Source organism: Danio aesculapii, chromosome 8 (assembly GCF_903798145.1).
Source record: "Danio aesculapii chromosome 8, fDanAes4.1, whole genome shotgun sequence".
Lineage (NCBI taxonomy): Eukaryota > Metazoa > Chordata > Actinopteri > Cypriniformes > Danionidae > Danio > Danio aesculapii.
Window position 1 is genome coordinate 33079195 of NC_079442.1, and position 16492 is coordinate 33095686.

At 34.6% G+C, this 16492-nt stretch overlaps 1 protein-coding gene across 4 annotated transcripts in view; it reads left to right on the plus strand.

Moving 5' to 3' along the window:
• Positions 1–16492, plus strand: part of mllt1a (MLLT1 super elongation complex subunit a) — a 40292-nt gene that overhangs the window by 16366 nt on the left and 7434 nt on the right. For 2 of the 4 annotated variants that reach the window (XM_056463767.1, XM_056463769.1), the window contains exons 3-8: positions 3439–3521; positions 7479–7622; positions 7737–7862; positions 12396–13025; positions 14400–14490; positions 14632–14743. In XM_056463767.1, coding sequence (XP_056319742.1) covers positions 3439–3521; positions 7479–7622; positions 7737–7862; positions 12396–13025; positions 14400–14490; positions 14632–14743 — 1186 coding nt within the window. The remainder of the gene's footprint in view (positions 1–3438; positions 3522–7478; positions 7623–7736; positions 7863–12395; positions 13026–14399; positions 14491–14631; positions 14744–16492) is intronic. The other 2 variants (XM_056463768.1, XM_056463770.1) reach the window with 1 other exon arrangement.

Below are 16492 nucleotides of genomic sequence, written 5' to 3' on the forward strand. Positions count from 1 at the left end.
TTCCAGGCTTTTAGGGGGTGATCAGGTCTTAAGGTCATTATCCTGAACTTGCATCCATTCCGTTCTCATGAATGCATATATGCTGTGTGCTTTAATGAAAAGATGTATGTATGTGTGCGTGCATGCGTGTGTGTGTGTGTGTAATATTATAAGTGTGTGTTTATACATTCCAGGACATTGAATCCAGAGAGGCAGAGAAAGACATGGCAGGAAAGACCATGGGCATCTACAAAGTACAATCAGAGGATCATGGTCAAGGGGATGGACGCTTCACTGATGTCCGTGTTGTGCTGGAAGGTGTGGAGGTTCTCCACAACCTGCAGAGTGTCACTCATGCATGCGTTATGTTATATGGCCTGATCTACGCGCTCAATTTGAACTACCCTAAAAGCCTGAAGTGTACATTTGAGGTGTACCAAAAAATCCTGATGGACCTGGACTCAACCAAGCTTTCCCCGAAAGTACAGACACTGAAACTGAAATTGCTCCAGTGATTTGGCTAAAAATAATAACTTATACAGCCTTACCCATTTTTTTTTCACATTGTGCTCCAACCCAGAGATATGTTAAAATGATTTCCTAGTTCTATAATGATATGTTAATTAGCAACTGAAAATGGATCTCGGAGTACAGTTTTATTTTTTATTTATTTATTTTTTTGGGTGTCCAAGCATGTTCGAGTGTGGCTATGTAAGTGGGTTCATATGGATGGTTTCCTAAATGTTGGCTGATGTTAACTTGGCTCAAGCCAGAGTTTTGTATCAACGACAAATATAAATAAATCTGGAATTCTCCAGTTGGTCTAATTCAATGTGATGAATTGTTTAATTTGGTTTAGTATATAAGCATACATTAAACATGATTCAAATAAATGTTATTCATATTTTTTACTTTCCCCGATTTAGTTCTCGTAATTATTATGCAATTTATACAATAAACTATGTGTATTTTAAATAAATACACTTTTTATTATTAATTTAGAATAATTACATTTTACATGACCTAATTACATAAACCTGAGGATTATGCATTTAAAATAAATAGGTTTTATTATCCTTATGAAAATAAATAGTATAAAGTTTATTTGGTAGATTTGTGTTAAAATTATGAAAAAAATATAAATGGGAATTTGTCATGTAATAAAATTACATAAATCTTAAATTTTGGATGAAATATTTCTGTGAGTGTAGTTATTGGTATCTCAGTCAAAAACATTCCATATCAGTGCATTTCTAAGTAATGCTCTGCTCACAGTTGTTGCAATCTTCTAAAAACAGCACGCATGAAAGCTGCATGACTCGATACACATGCTTCTTTGAATTGAGCTTAGAGTTGGATTGATAACAAAATTTTGGCATGATGAGATGCCAGGATTTGGTATGTTGAGGCTAAACCAACAACAAACAAAACAAACAGGCTCAGATGACTGGCGAAACCAACTACTGCCAGTTTAGTAGATTAAACATCATCTTGTGGATCTGTTCCGGGTGTCATATATTTGTGTTGGTAATATATATATCAGTTTCTTCTGCCTGAATTTCTGTGGCTTAATTCAGAACACTGATTTCAAGATTGTTTGCAGAAATTGAAATGGTGTGAAAATGACTGGGTCATGCAGATGTTTCGTGGTTGCTTCCTAGAGTGTCATGTTAAGTAATTTGAATAAAATATTCACAATCTGTGTCTATACTATAGTCAGATTGTGGAATTGGCAGCTGATCAGTGCACTCTGAACAGCATGTGCCTTTTAGCCAATCAGTGAGGCCTACAGAGCAAACATCATGTAACATAATTAATATTCATGTCAAAGACTGCACGCTTGAATTGTTTAATGAAATTAGGAAAAAAAGAAGTATGACAATTTTTATCAATAACATAATTTAACCTGTTTGTGAGTCTGCATGTGTTCTCTGTTTCTCTAATTATGTTTCGGTTTAGATTACTTCGAATAAAACATCGAATAAAAATGCTTATTTTAAAGCACTTCACTGGACCTTTAATAACCGCAGAAATGTTTTTATAAAATAAACTCCTTTAAAGAGACATTCAAGAATTTTCCCAGAAAACTTTTAGATTTTGACCACGTTAACGTGAAAAATGTACCTAATTAATCTTGTTTGTTGTTTTTATTGAATTTCTTTTTAATTAATTGTTTGTTTGTTTTTCCATAAATATAGCCTTTGTTGCTGACATGGCATTAAATAAAATATAGGATATATAAAGTTTAAATAAATGCTGCTTTTAAAAAAAAATTTGCTAACTTTTTTGTTGTTTTTTTTACAAACTAATTTTTTTTTTCTTTTTTTTTTTTTTTTTTACAAATTTCTGATTTTGTTTGTTTTGTTTTTACTTTTTTTACAAACAAATTTGTGAATATATATATATATATATATATATATATATATATATATATATATATATATATATATATTTATTGTTATTATTTATTTATTTATTTTAATTATGTACAAATGAACATATATTTTTGAGCACATTTCAGCATAATATTTATTATTGTTGCTGATGGATCAAATTGGAGTAAAGATGCTATAAACTCAGATTTGCAGGAAATAAAAACAGGAAATAAAGTTGTAAATAATATTCAGTTTGTGGCACAGAGTGATCGTTTGAGAGCTGCACGCGAAGTATGAACAGCACTTAGCAGTGAAAATGAAACCGAAAGCGTGCACATCATTTAAATCATCATATTGCATTTTCGAGTTGTAATTACGACAAGCGTTTTGTTTTTTCTTTCATAGCAAACACAGAGTTGTGCATGAAAATAAATGTTTACAGTGTCAGTATAGCTACTGTAGCCTCTAGCCTGGAATACAATGTAAGAGGGAATCTGATAATGACAAATGTCGCATTTTACCAGTGAATAAATGGTCTAATAATGTTGTCAATGACAGATTGCAAGCATATATCTCAAACATAATAATTCAACATCAGAATTATTATAAGTCGAATAGAATTATTTATAGAAACCAGTAGACCTACGCATAATATTATTATTATTATTGTTACCATATGTTTGAGAAAAAACAATAATAGCCGACTCATATTAACCTTTATCTACAGAATCGTGAGAAAATCGTGATCTTTAAGCAAAAAAATCGCGATTCTCATTTTAGCCAGAATTTCGTGCAGCTCTAGTATATGAATAATGTCTTATTTTTAAATTCGTTTCTTACATAAATATTTAGTAAAATATGCTGTAAGTTACAATCTTGCCAGTGTTTCCGGTTTAAACCTTAAGTGGTTATAAGGTCTTAAAATGTGTGGAAAGAGTCTTAAAAAAGCTCTTAAAAGGTATTGAATTTCATTTTCTGATTCTTCTATATACTCCGTTCTTTCACCCATTAGCATTTGAAGTAGATAAATGTCGTTCTTAGACTCTGTGATCCTTAGTAAAGTTCTTTTTGTATTTATCTGCAGTGTGTAAAGAGCCCCAATACAAGGTTGAGGAGTCGGGTTATGCTGGCTTTCTCATGCCCATAGAGGTCTACTTCAAAAACAAGGTGAGCCTCTTCCTGCAACTTCTCTTGCTGTTGACTCTTGTTCTATAGTTGGTCTTTTTTGTTTTTTGTTTTCACACGTTCATTCGCATATATCTCTCACTCTGTGACTCATCAGTATCAGTTTCTCTTCCTCTGTATTGTCATTTGTGAACTTCCCCTCACTGACATGAAGCCGTCAGTGTAAAGTAAGCAGAGGAGCATGATTCGCCTTATGAGCCATAATAATGCAAAATAATTACACTCTTTTTCCAACCCACCCGCTGACTCACTGGCGTGTGATACGTAACCATATCTGATCTGAAAACATCCCCGCTTTTCAGAGAGTCTTGTTTTCTTGAGTTGTTTTCGACAGAGATAAACAGATTGAGCTGGAGAATATTCATCTGTGCGTTTGATTTGTAACTCTGATCCCTGCTGAGGTTTTTCCCTTAAATCTTGAATGATCCTGTGGCTGAGCACTCCTAAAATCACCCCTGTTGACTCGCTTTAAAAGGATGGTTCATAATGTTCTTACTTTCATGTGGTTCCAAAACTTTTCAGTTTCTTGTCTCTGAACACAAAAGTAGATATTTTAAAGAATGTTGAGAGATGAAAAACACTATGGAATTTAATAGCTACTATTTACAGACACTCTTCAAAATATTTTCCTTTATTTTCCACAAAAGGAAGGAAGCCGAGTAATTGATGATTCATTATTTTGTTTAATAGAATAACACATTGATAGTGTGAAACATGCTCATTACACCGTTTTAACACAGTTTGTTTTATCCTCGTAGGGATTTCAGACCCCCTAGTTTTTCATGATTTTTTATTTATTCATGTTTTTTCTCGATAAAAATTACTAATTTGTGGTGGTTATTTCCCGAAATTTGCGGACACTTTTGCGATAAAAAAAAAAAAAAATATATATATATATATATATATATATATATATATATATATATATATATATATATATATATTTATATTTATTTATATATATATATATATATATATATATATATATATATATATATATATATATATATATATATATATATATATATATATATAAATTCATTCATTCATTCATTTTCTTTTCGGCTTAGTCGCTTTATTAATCCGGGGTTGCCACAGCGGAATGAACCACCAACTTATCTAGCATATGTTTTACGCAGCGGATGCCCTTCCAGCCGCAACACATCACTGGGAAATATATATATATATAAAGAATTATATAAAATAAATATATTTATCTTATTTACCATACTAGGTAGCCTGCTATATTAGGTGTGCTATCTGACACAATGAAATCATAAAAATAAAGCTTCTTTATTTTGGTCTAGTCAAGACAAGAGCTAAAACATATCTAAAACAGTAGCGATTAAGCCAAAGGCAGGTTGTATAACCCTTATTTTTATCCACGATCTTTCTTTCTCTCAGATTTCACTTCCCGGTAGAGGTGTGAACCTATACTGGTCTCACGGTTCGGTTCGGATACAATTATAATGCCATCGATTCGGTTCAATTCGATGTTTCGGTGCATCACGGTGCATTGACAATGCTTTCCATACACAGTGTTGTATTTTGGGGGGTGGCTATAACAAGCTGTGTGTATAAACACACACACACACACGGACACACAGCACTACACTGTCTCTCATTCACACACATACACAAACATAGACAGCACCAAACAAACACGCACTCACGCACACGCATGCCACGCGCGCTTGCTCGCTCGCTCTGGAGCGATATTGCGACCGCTCCCGCGCTTTTATTTGGAAATTTATTCCCGCGCCGCAAGAAATCTGGTCGGGTCCTGCGACACTGCACAGGTACAGCCGCGGGAATGCATACAGCCGAAAGGAAAAGAGAGGGGAGGAAAAGTCACGCCAGCAGCCGAGAGGAAAAGTCACGCCAGCAGGTGAAATGGGCCACAGTGAGAGAGAGAAATGAAGTACTATCATTCCCTCAGTCGCAGAAAAATAGGGGCTTCTGCTGTAAATGCCAGTGAAAGACTTTCCAGTAAACACACACACAGTGAAATTTTTAAGTAGTTGGCGTCTGTAGTGTTGTAAATTTCCGTGCTCTCCTCCCTCGCGACAGCGCATATGAGATAAATGATGTCAGTACATAATAACCGGTTATGATTATTACTGAACCGATACCGAATTGTCCGCGTCTGCATCGCGGTGCACCGAAGAAACAATTCATTTTGACACCCCTACTCCCCGTAGCATCTGACATCATGTACATCACTTAGGACATGCGTTAGGGCTTCCCCTACTGTAATACACCTAAAACAGAGAATCGTTTTCTCTCATTAACTACAGGGAAAGAGTTAAACATAATAATTTATCGATTTGATGCACATCATAATACCAGCCCAAAGCACAAATAATGTCCTTCAATTCAGTCACGTCCAGCGGCCATCATCCATGAACCAATCTCCATCTGTTCCATTGCACCGTTTGTTAGATATTTGCTCCAACTTTCTTTCGCAGTCTGAAGCTCGTCAAACGCACAAAACACGACACAAGATGTTTAATCGCATCATCGCATTGCCTTCACATGTAAATCACTCGCACTTCATCTGCGTCTGCTTACTGCACAAGCTGAAAACGCCCCCCCCCCCCTCCCCCCATTCAATGAAGTGCTTCTTCAGGTGTAGCCTTAGCACTTAGCTTATGGCGTATTATCAAAGATTTAGAAAGCTGTTTTTTTATAAAATACAAAATAGCTAATTTGGGAATGGGCAGATCATCAAGAGCTTTAGAAGAGTGTTAAATCTTAACCACGTTTCAAAACACGATAAATAACAACAATAGACCGAAGTCTCTGCTTCTTTGCATAATATTTTAAATCATCATGCAGATGTTTGCAGGCATAAGTCTGGACTTGGATTGATGTGTTTTATGCAGGTCTCTAGCTGTAGTTCTCTGTTAGACAGATCATTTCTGGCAGACTATAAGTTAAAGCCGAATGACCAATCATAAAAGGACTTCTATTTTACCTCTTTTACAAAATGTAAGAAGTCTTTGGTGTCTCCAGAATGTGTCTGTAAAGTTTCAGCTCAAAATATCAATAAGATTATTTATTATACCCTGCCGAATATGTAAATTTTGGAGTAAAATTATATTGTAGCTGTTTTGTTGCCTGTGCCTTTAAATGCACATAAGCTGGTTCTCCCCGCCCAGCGTGTGTGTCTGTTTCTCTTGCTGCATCACATAAACAGCAGTCAGTGACAGAGACAGCAATGAAGTAAATGAACAAGCTAATCAGTTCAGAGTCAAAATACCAAATAAGGTTATTAGATGTATTTGTTGTGGAGTTTATTCAAGCCTTTCTGAAACGATGCGTCCCACAAATGCGACGTCTAGTTGAGGCAAGTATGACAGGATACAAGTTAATATACACCACTATATACCATTATGCTACTGCACAAAAATAAACCAGATTTAACGTCCACAAAATGGGACTCCTGCTGTTTTATATTGAATGTGGGCACACTATACCTACACACAGTTCTGTTCAAACAGTTCCAAAAGCTTCAGAGGTGTCCATTAAAACATCATGATGTCAAGTCAATAATGTAACCTTATTCCTGATAAGAGTGTCTGTTTGAGTTTCATGAAATCATTCAAATCTGCATTGACTCTCTTACTGACTCTCTAGCAAGTCATTGAACTATATCATATGATTAAATGATTTATTCAGGATAGCTGCTTTGTTTTTTAAATGAAGCATGCCAATAATTTTATTAATGATCATCGAATCATCTTTATTATATTGTATTCATGATAATAGGCTGTTAAATGTTTAACATTCAATAGGCAATAAAGCTGATATGGCAATAAATTCAAAGACGAACTCTCATTACATATTGAAGGAAAACATTACAAAGCATCATGTCATTGAGCTGTTCATTGATGTGCAAAGAATTAATGGAATCCCTGAATACTGCGATTGACACAGGAGGAACCAAAGAAGGTGTGCTTCAATTACGACCTGTTCCTCAACCTGGAGGGGAACCCACCTGTCAATCACCTGCGCTGCGAGAAACTCACCTTCAACAACCCTACGCGTGACTTCCGTCGAAAGCTTGTCAAAGCAGGAGGGGTGAGAGCTTACATTACTATTCCTCAGATCAAGAACGTTTTGTTGCTAATTTTAAAACAAATTGTACACATTTTTTGGGTGAATGTAATCCTGCATTTATTCTGTATTTATCAGCTCATCGTGGTCCCAGAGGGAGCAGAGGTGGTCCCAAGACCCAGCCCAGATTACCCTATGCTTCCAACCATTCCACTCTCTGCCTTTTCAGACCCGAAGAAGAGCAAGACCTCACAGGGATCAAAGGTGAGTAAAAGAGAAATAAGCCTCTGACTAAATGATGGTTGTTGCTAGATCGGACATGGTTGCGGCCGGAAGTTAACGAGAATAATTTAATTATTTATAAAATTTCTGATTTATTGTATGTTACTAATGTCTACCCGCACCCTGACCCAAAACCCAGCCATCACAGTAAGGTAAAAACAGTATTTGTAGCGAGTATTATTCATGTTATCTATTAAATTACCCAATAAATTGTATTTTTGTTTTATGTCTACCCCCACCCTAACCCTAAAACCAATCGTCATAGTACTCTAAAAATATTAATTGTTGTTGTACAGTGTCATAAAAAATGCTGCTATATTAATGTGCATATCGCACTTCCGGCCGGCCGTGTATCCTATCTAGACTTTACCATAAATTATGTTCTTTTAATGCATCGGGGTGCAAAATACTAAGGTCTCCAAGAAAATTGGCATTTGTTTAGGTTTTTAAATAGAAAAAATATTTTGATGTAAAATGAAGACAATATAACTAAATTATGTTACTATTCAAACATTCAGTGTCCTCTTTTTGAAAGAAAAAAAAAAGGAAAATAACTTTTTTGTTCAGCAGACAAATCTTACAGAATATTTATATTTTAAATAAAGCCATTTTTCTGAACTCTGTTCATCAAATGAAAAAAATATATGATGCTTTCTACGAAGAACTAGGCAGCTTTATTATTTGTAACAGTCATAAAAATATAAACAACAAATCATAAGTCCAAGGCACTCGAGAAGTTAGTGAAAAATTTAAACGCCGTTATTAACAAAGATAATAAAACCTTGTGTCGCGGCTGGGATGAGAATCAGCACCTCCAAGTCCGTGGCCAAGGTGCTTCACAGGAAAAGGTTGGAGGAAAGTCACAACCCAGCCCCGGAAAAGCGCGACAAATTAAAAAATGTTCACTTCTCTGGTGCTTTTGTCTTATGATTTTTTGTTTATCTTTATAAATCCCTTATCCAAAGAACATTGACAAATTAATTACCCCTGAAGCTTTTTTTGTTTAATTTTAGTGCTAAAAATAAGTTTGAAGCTGTGTGTCCATCGAATCGTTTTTGGGTTGCAGAAACGCGAGCACTCAGCTGTAAGCACTTTTTGCAACGTAGTTTTTTTTTTTTTTTTTTTTTTCAGTTGCAAAGATTCAGAGTATATCCTGATGTTACAAGTTGAAATCTTTATTATTTGTTGACAATTGTGTGCTATTATTCCGCCCCTCCTTCACTGTCTAATGGCTGAAAAAACTCAGAGCAATTAGCACTGACCATAAACTACGAAAGGTGTACATTATAGCATTTAAAATCTAATTCGGAAAAGTTAAGGGTATGGTATATAAACAGTTTACCTGCAGTTATACAGTATATACAGTTGAATCAGAATTATTAGCCCCGTTTATTTTTTCCCCAATTTCTGTTTAACGGAGAGAAGATTTTTTCAACACATTTCTAAACATAACAGTTTTAAAAACTCATTTCTAATAACTGATTTATTTAATCTTTACCATGATGACAGTATATAATGTTTTACTAGATATTTTTCAAGACACTTCTATACAGCTTAAAATGACATTTAAAGGCTTAACTAGGCTAATTAGGTTAACTAGACAGGATAGGGTAATTAGGCACGTTCTTATATAATTATGTTTATTCTGTAGAAATCGAAATAATAAAAAAATGAACTTAAAATGGTTCATAAAAATTTTTAAAAATGCTTTTATTCTAGCCGAAGTAAAACAAATAAGACTTTCTCCAGAAGAATAAATATGATCAGACATACTGTGAAAATTTCCTTGCTCTGTTGAACATCATTTGGGAAATATTTAAAAAAAGAAAAAAAAATTCAAAGGGGGGCTAATAATTCTGACTTCAACTGTAGGTGAGATCTATATGTAAATGTTCAATGAAGTGTATTAGGTTTATGTGTTGTCCTAGAAGTCTTCGAAGGTTGGCATCGTCTCTTCACAAGTCTTGGATTTCATCAAGTGGCACTGCACAATCTCTAGAGGCCTCAGGGTGGGCATACCCAGGTGGAAATAGAGAACAAAGAAAATAATTAGCGCAGCTGCTGTTCATAATGTATTTGAACTAGAGATATTAAATGTCAATGCAAAAATGAAGTACTATCAATGAAAATAGGAGTTAAATAAACAAGCATCGAAACAAACATATAAAACATAAAGCGTTTCTAACAAAGTGCCTGGTGCCGTAAGACAAGAAGAGTATGTGCCTTGCCCGCTTAGTGCTGCAGGCATTTAAAAAACACAGTTCTACCATTGACAACAGCAGAAACAAACACTCTTGAGGACCAAATCAGCATAAATGGTTTCTGATGGATTATTGAATAAAACAATTTATCACAGAAAAACATTTATTGAAAATATAATTAAGTTAATTATAAAATATAATAAAAAGATATTTTGAATTATAATAATATTTAAAAGAATTACTGTTTCAATACATTTTTTGTTTCTGTTTTTTGTTTTGTTTTTCTAAGAAATGCACTCTTATTAAACGTAAAACACCTTCAAAAACAACAAACTTCTAAAACGTGACATAGTATAATATAATGCAAGGAAAACATCAGTGTGCGCACATTTAGGAGATTCTTGAAGGCAGGTGCTCGGTATAGCCAATGAAAAAGTACAAAATCGGGACACTGCCACTTTAGCTCTCAAAAAACAGGTTTAATATGACAGCGTTTCAACCTACATGGTCTTCATCCATCATGAGGTGACCTGGTCAAGACCATGTAGGTTGAAAAGTTTTTTTACTTGCAATAAATAACAGATTCTGTACCTGCCTGGATATTAAGGAATCAGATCTCCCTCTGTTTTCCTCCTTTTGTTTACTTCTGAGCAGCAGATTAGATCGTTTCAGTAGGAATGAAGTGTCCATTATGTAAGACATGTGTCATTACTCTATGAAATGACCTTGGCTTTATCATCTGAGAGCGCTGGCTCTTTGTATGGGTCACTGTGCGGCCTCTTTCATTAGTGTGGCAAAAGAGGGTCAGGCTGCTGCTGCTGATTTACTGTGATCATCCAGAGCTGGACGTCTTCCAGCTTCCCCATTATCCTTAACAGTCCAGATCTCAGCACAGCCTCATTAATACAGCGCATGACCTTTGCGTGAAGGTCACAGACGGGGGATATGATCACAGTTTAGACATGCTTTAATGGTCTTTTGTGATGATTTTATTATTAGAGGTGTCAAACGATGTATTTTGTTCTAATTGGGGATCTGTTGTTTAATTGTGTTTGACAGTGTGTACGGTGGGAAATGGTTGACAGATGTTGATGATGTGCGACTTGATGATTACAATATGAATATTTGGAATGTTCAAAATGGCATTTTCCAATTTTGCAAGCTATATATATGTATATATATATATATATGTGTATGTATGTATGTATGTATGTATGTATGTATGTATGTATGTATGTATGTATGTATGTATGTATGTATGTATGTATGTATGTATGTATGTATGTATGTATGTATGTATATATGTATATATGTATGTATATATATATATATGTATATATATATATATATGTATATATATATATATATATATATATATATATATATATATATATATATATATATATATATATATATATATGTATATATATATATGTATATATATATATGTATATATATATATGTATATATATATATGTATATATATATATGTGTATATATATATATATATATATATATATGTATATATATATATATATATATATATATATATATGTATATATATATATATATGTATATGTATATATATATATATATATGTATATATATATATATATATGTATATATATATATATATATATATATATGTATATATATGTATATATATATATATATGTATATATATATATATATATATATGTATATATATGTATATATATATATATATATGTATATATATATATATATATATATATATATATATATATATATATATATATATATATATATATATATATATATATATATATATATGTATATATATGTATATATATATATATATATATATATATATATATATATATATATATATATGTGTGTACCTGCTGAAACGAGAAAAAAATCCTGCTTTTTTGGACGAAAATGTTGGTGCATTCCTATTTACTTTGTTCATCAGTATTTCTGTGGTAATTTTATATACTTTGATCTGAAGCAGAGATGCCCAAAGTAGGACCTGCTATCCACTCTGTGAAGAGATTTAGAATGGTATGAAGTTTGGGGTGAATGCCTTTAACAGAGATCGTCATTTATTTGATGCAACCTTTTGTTTTTGATAATTGTTGAGCTACAAAAAAGCCAACTGAAATAAAATGTTTCAATTTAAAAGATATGTCACTCAAAGATAGAACACAACACACAACGCACTTTTACATTTTTTATTTAAAAAAAAACAAAAAACACCCCAAACTTTTGACCAGTAGTGTATGTAAAAAGAAAAAGTTCTGACCAGAATCAATTTTTTTCCTTCTTCCACCAGGAGCCCAGTAAAGAAGGCAGCAAAGTGTCCAAATCTCACAAAATGGCCAAGGAGCATCGAGAGCGGCCGCGAAAAGACTCTGAGAGCAAAGCTACATCTAAAGGAGATTCTGAGCGGGACGGGAGCAGCAAAACCAGCCGCGACCCTTCATCATCCTCATCCTCGTCTTCCAAGAAAACTGAAATCAAAGTGAAAGATGACAACAAAGTCCTGCCCAAAGCTGCTTTCAAGGAGCCCAAACTCACGCTGAAGGAGTCCAAAATGGAAAGCATGTCTCCTAAAGGAGGAGGTGCAGGAGTGGCGGGTGGAGGAGGAGGAGGAGGAGCAGCCGATGGAAAAGCACCCAGCAAACGACCCTCTAATGCAGAGTCTCCCAAACCGAGTGCGAAAAAGCCAAAAAAGGGGAGTTCAGAGGGGTCGAAGGGCTCTGGCAGTGGGGGCTTCACTGGCGCCTCCCCTCGCACCGCGTCTTCCTCCAACACCTCCTCAGGATATGCGGAAAAGAAGACCTCGAAGGAGAAGGGCCGCTGGGCCAAGGGGAAGTCAGAGGCACAGGAGGTCAAGGAGACCAAGAAGCCTCCAGAATCAGACGATTCCAACTCTGATGATGAGGCCTCGTCCAAATCTGAGGTTTGACTTATTATTTATTATTCATAGACTTGTTTGTTCTGTCATTTTTAGAGTTTAAAGTGAGGTCTGTCTGTGTCTGTCTATCTCTCTGTGTCTGTCTTTCTGTCCTTCTGTCTGTCTGTCTGTCTGTCTGTCTGTCTGTCTGTCCGTCCGTCTGTCAGTCTGTCTGTCCGTCTGTCTGTTCGTCTGTCTGTCCATCTGTCTGTCTGTTCGTTCGTCTGTCTGTCCGTTCGTATGTCTTTCTGTATGTCCGTCCGTCTGTCTGTCCATTCGTCCGAATGTGTCTGCCTGTCCATCTTTCCGTATGTCTGTCTGTCTGTATCTATTTGTCTGTCTCTGTATCTTTCTGTCTGTCTGTCTTTGCATCTGTCTGTTTTTCTGTATGTCCGTCTTTCTGTATGTCCGCCTGTCCATCTATCTGCTTGTTCGTATGTGTGTCCGTCTGTCTGTCTGTCTGTCTGTTCGTCTGTCTGTCTGTCTGTCTGTCTGTCTGTCTGTCTGTCTGTCTGTCTGTCTGTCTTTCTGTCCATCTGCCTGTCTGTATGTGTGTCCGTCTGTCTGTCGGTTCATCAGTCTGTCCATCTATCTGTCTGTCTTTCTGTCTGTTCGTTCGTCCATCTATCCGTCTGTCTCTATTTATCTCTGTCTGCCTGCCTGTCTCTCTCTGTCTGTCTGCCCGTCCATCCGTCTGTTCGTCTGTCCATATGTCCGCTTGTCTATCATTTTTGCAGTTAAATAAATTAATATTTTCTATATTGAAACTGTGCAGAATGTTTCATTGTGTGCTTATTTAAATTAAGTGTTAATTTCATAGTTTTTTCATAATAAAACAATACATGCTAGATGTTAATAAAATGTTTCTTTTATTTTAATGTAGTTTTATTTACAATAGTTTATTATATATATATATATATATATATATATATATATATATATATATATATATATATATATATATATATATATATATATATATATATATATTATCTTTTTAATTATGTATGCATGTATTTAAAATAAAATTATATATGGAAATAATTATATATGGCCATTAAACTATCATTAAAAGAACAAATCTAATGGTGGCCTAAAAATTTCGCACAGTACTGTATATATACAGAAATACATATACACATATAAGGGATTGGCAAGTTTTTTTCCATTTTTGTTCCTTTTTTTCCATTTTTTTAACTTTTTGTATTTTTTATTCATGTAAAATAAATCAAGGGGCTGTTGACTTTTGAAAAAAGTTTGTATTTTGGTGTTTCATGTCTTATTTTTGTATTTCCCAAAAATTGATTTATTTACTTCTCACTTGAAACCTAATCTGGTGGTCAATAATAGATAAAATGCCTCTTGTTTCCTCTCTCACAGCAGTCGGCACCTTCCAGCCCATCTAACTCCAGCTCTAGCTCAGAGTCCAGCTCCGATTCAGACTTTGAACCTGAGCAGAAACAAGGCCAAGGTAAAGATGACTCTCTCACTGCAAGGAGTGGCCTGATAACACACACATCCAGACATGCATTTCCCCACTATACTTGTTTTATCCATTACCGCAAGGCAGGAGTTCAAAATATACATTTTAAAAACTAGATTTTATTTTTAGGGCCGCTGCAATCGATGTTGGAGGACCTGCAGTCGGAGGAGTCTGACGATGACGACAGCAGCTCAGACGAAGAGACGCCAGTCAAGAACAACCTGCCCAGTCGAGACTCCAGGTCATTCGCAATGTTTGTTTAAGCAGCTCGTTCAGATGCTTTAAGTCCCTGTAATCAATGTTAGCGGAGGCGGAGAAGGGATTTGTTTGCGCAGAGTAAACACTTGACTTCATGCGCCTCTTTCCATTCTTCATCTGACTCAAGTGTCGCTGAGCTGCTTTGCTTTTGCGAGGCTGTGAGTGTGAGATGATTGGTACAATTGGATTTTCTTGTCGGCGCTTATTGTTTGCCATCATCATTCATTCAGATGAGTTGGTTCATTGGTTCAGATTAAATTGTATGCAGCAAAAAAAAACTTGATCAATCCCTGCTGTGACTTCATATTCATGAACAGAAAGAAGTTGCTCTTGCTATAATACAGGGTGTTCACATGGTCTTAAATTTTAGAAACAAAATTTTGGGCCTTAAGGTTTTAAATTCTCTGAAATATGGTGTTGTAGGTCTTAAATCATTTTTAACAGGTCTTAATTTTCCTTTGCTGACATAAAGCTACTGAATCAGTACAACCAACAATCCATCTGAAAAAAAATTACCAATAATAACTCTATTTACCAACATGGCTAAATTATCTTCCTTACAAAAACATTTTGTTTAAAAGTTCTCCATGTATTTATAACTACCTGGTGAGGACTCTGACCTGGACACACGTTTGTGCATAAATTTTGTTTATTATTGTTTTTAAAACTTTTTTAAAGAAAAGTAATGCTGAAAGGATTTGTACAGTGAGGGAAATAAATATTCAACACGTCACCATTTTTCTCAGAAAACATATTTCCAAAGGTGCTGTTAACCAAATGTTGGTAACAACCAAATGTTGGTAATAAGCAAAGAAATCCATGCAAAGAAAACAAATCTAATTAGTTTACAAATTAAGTTATGTGTTGTAAAATGACCTCAAAGACACCTCTCATATGGAGAATGCTCAGGTGTTTATTTATTTATTTTTCACAGACTTCAACAGAGTGTAAAAATCTTGATGGTTCGTCTATCAAATCTGATCTTTATTTTGTATTCTCTATCGGATTTAAGTCAGGTGGTTGGCTCGGCCATTCTGCAGCTTGATTTTCTTTTTTTGAAAGCATCTGAGAGTTTCCTTGGCTGTGTTTTGGATCATTGTATTACTGAAATGTACACTCTTGGTTTCATCTCCATCATCCTGCTAATGTAGATGTTGGACTAAAGCAGCTGATATTTATTTACAATGACGAAGGGCAGACGTTTGCTGAATAACTTCTGAGAAATTTCAGCTGCTGTCTGGGCTTTGACTGCCTTTCTACACATCCCTTTCTTCATGTGTTCAATACTTTATTCTTGTGTCATTTTATTTCATTACACATAACTTCATTTGTAAACTAATTAAATTAGTTTTCTTGTCACATGTGTATTTCTTTGGTTGTTATCAACATCTGGTGAAAATTTCAATTCAACAGCACCTGTAGAAATACGTTTTCTGAGAAAAATGGTGACATGTTGAATACTTATTTCCCTCACTGTATTTGACTAGAATTTCCTTGTTACACATTATTTAAATTATGTAAGAAATAACTACCTTTGAATTTTAACGGGACAAGTAAAATCTTTCCCACTGGCCATTAAAAAACCCCTTAGTGTTTTGCCCTGCGTATGTCTGAAATTTCGTTCATAATGCTCTTAAAAATTCTTAAATTTGACTTGGTGAAACCTGCAGAAACCCTCTAATATTTATTTGTTTTCTTTATTAACTGCTAGAGAGTCACCAGTTAAAATCTA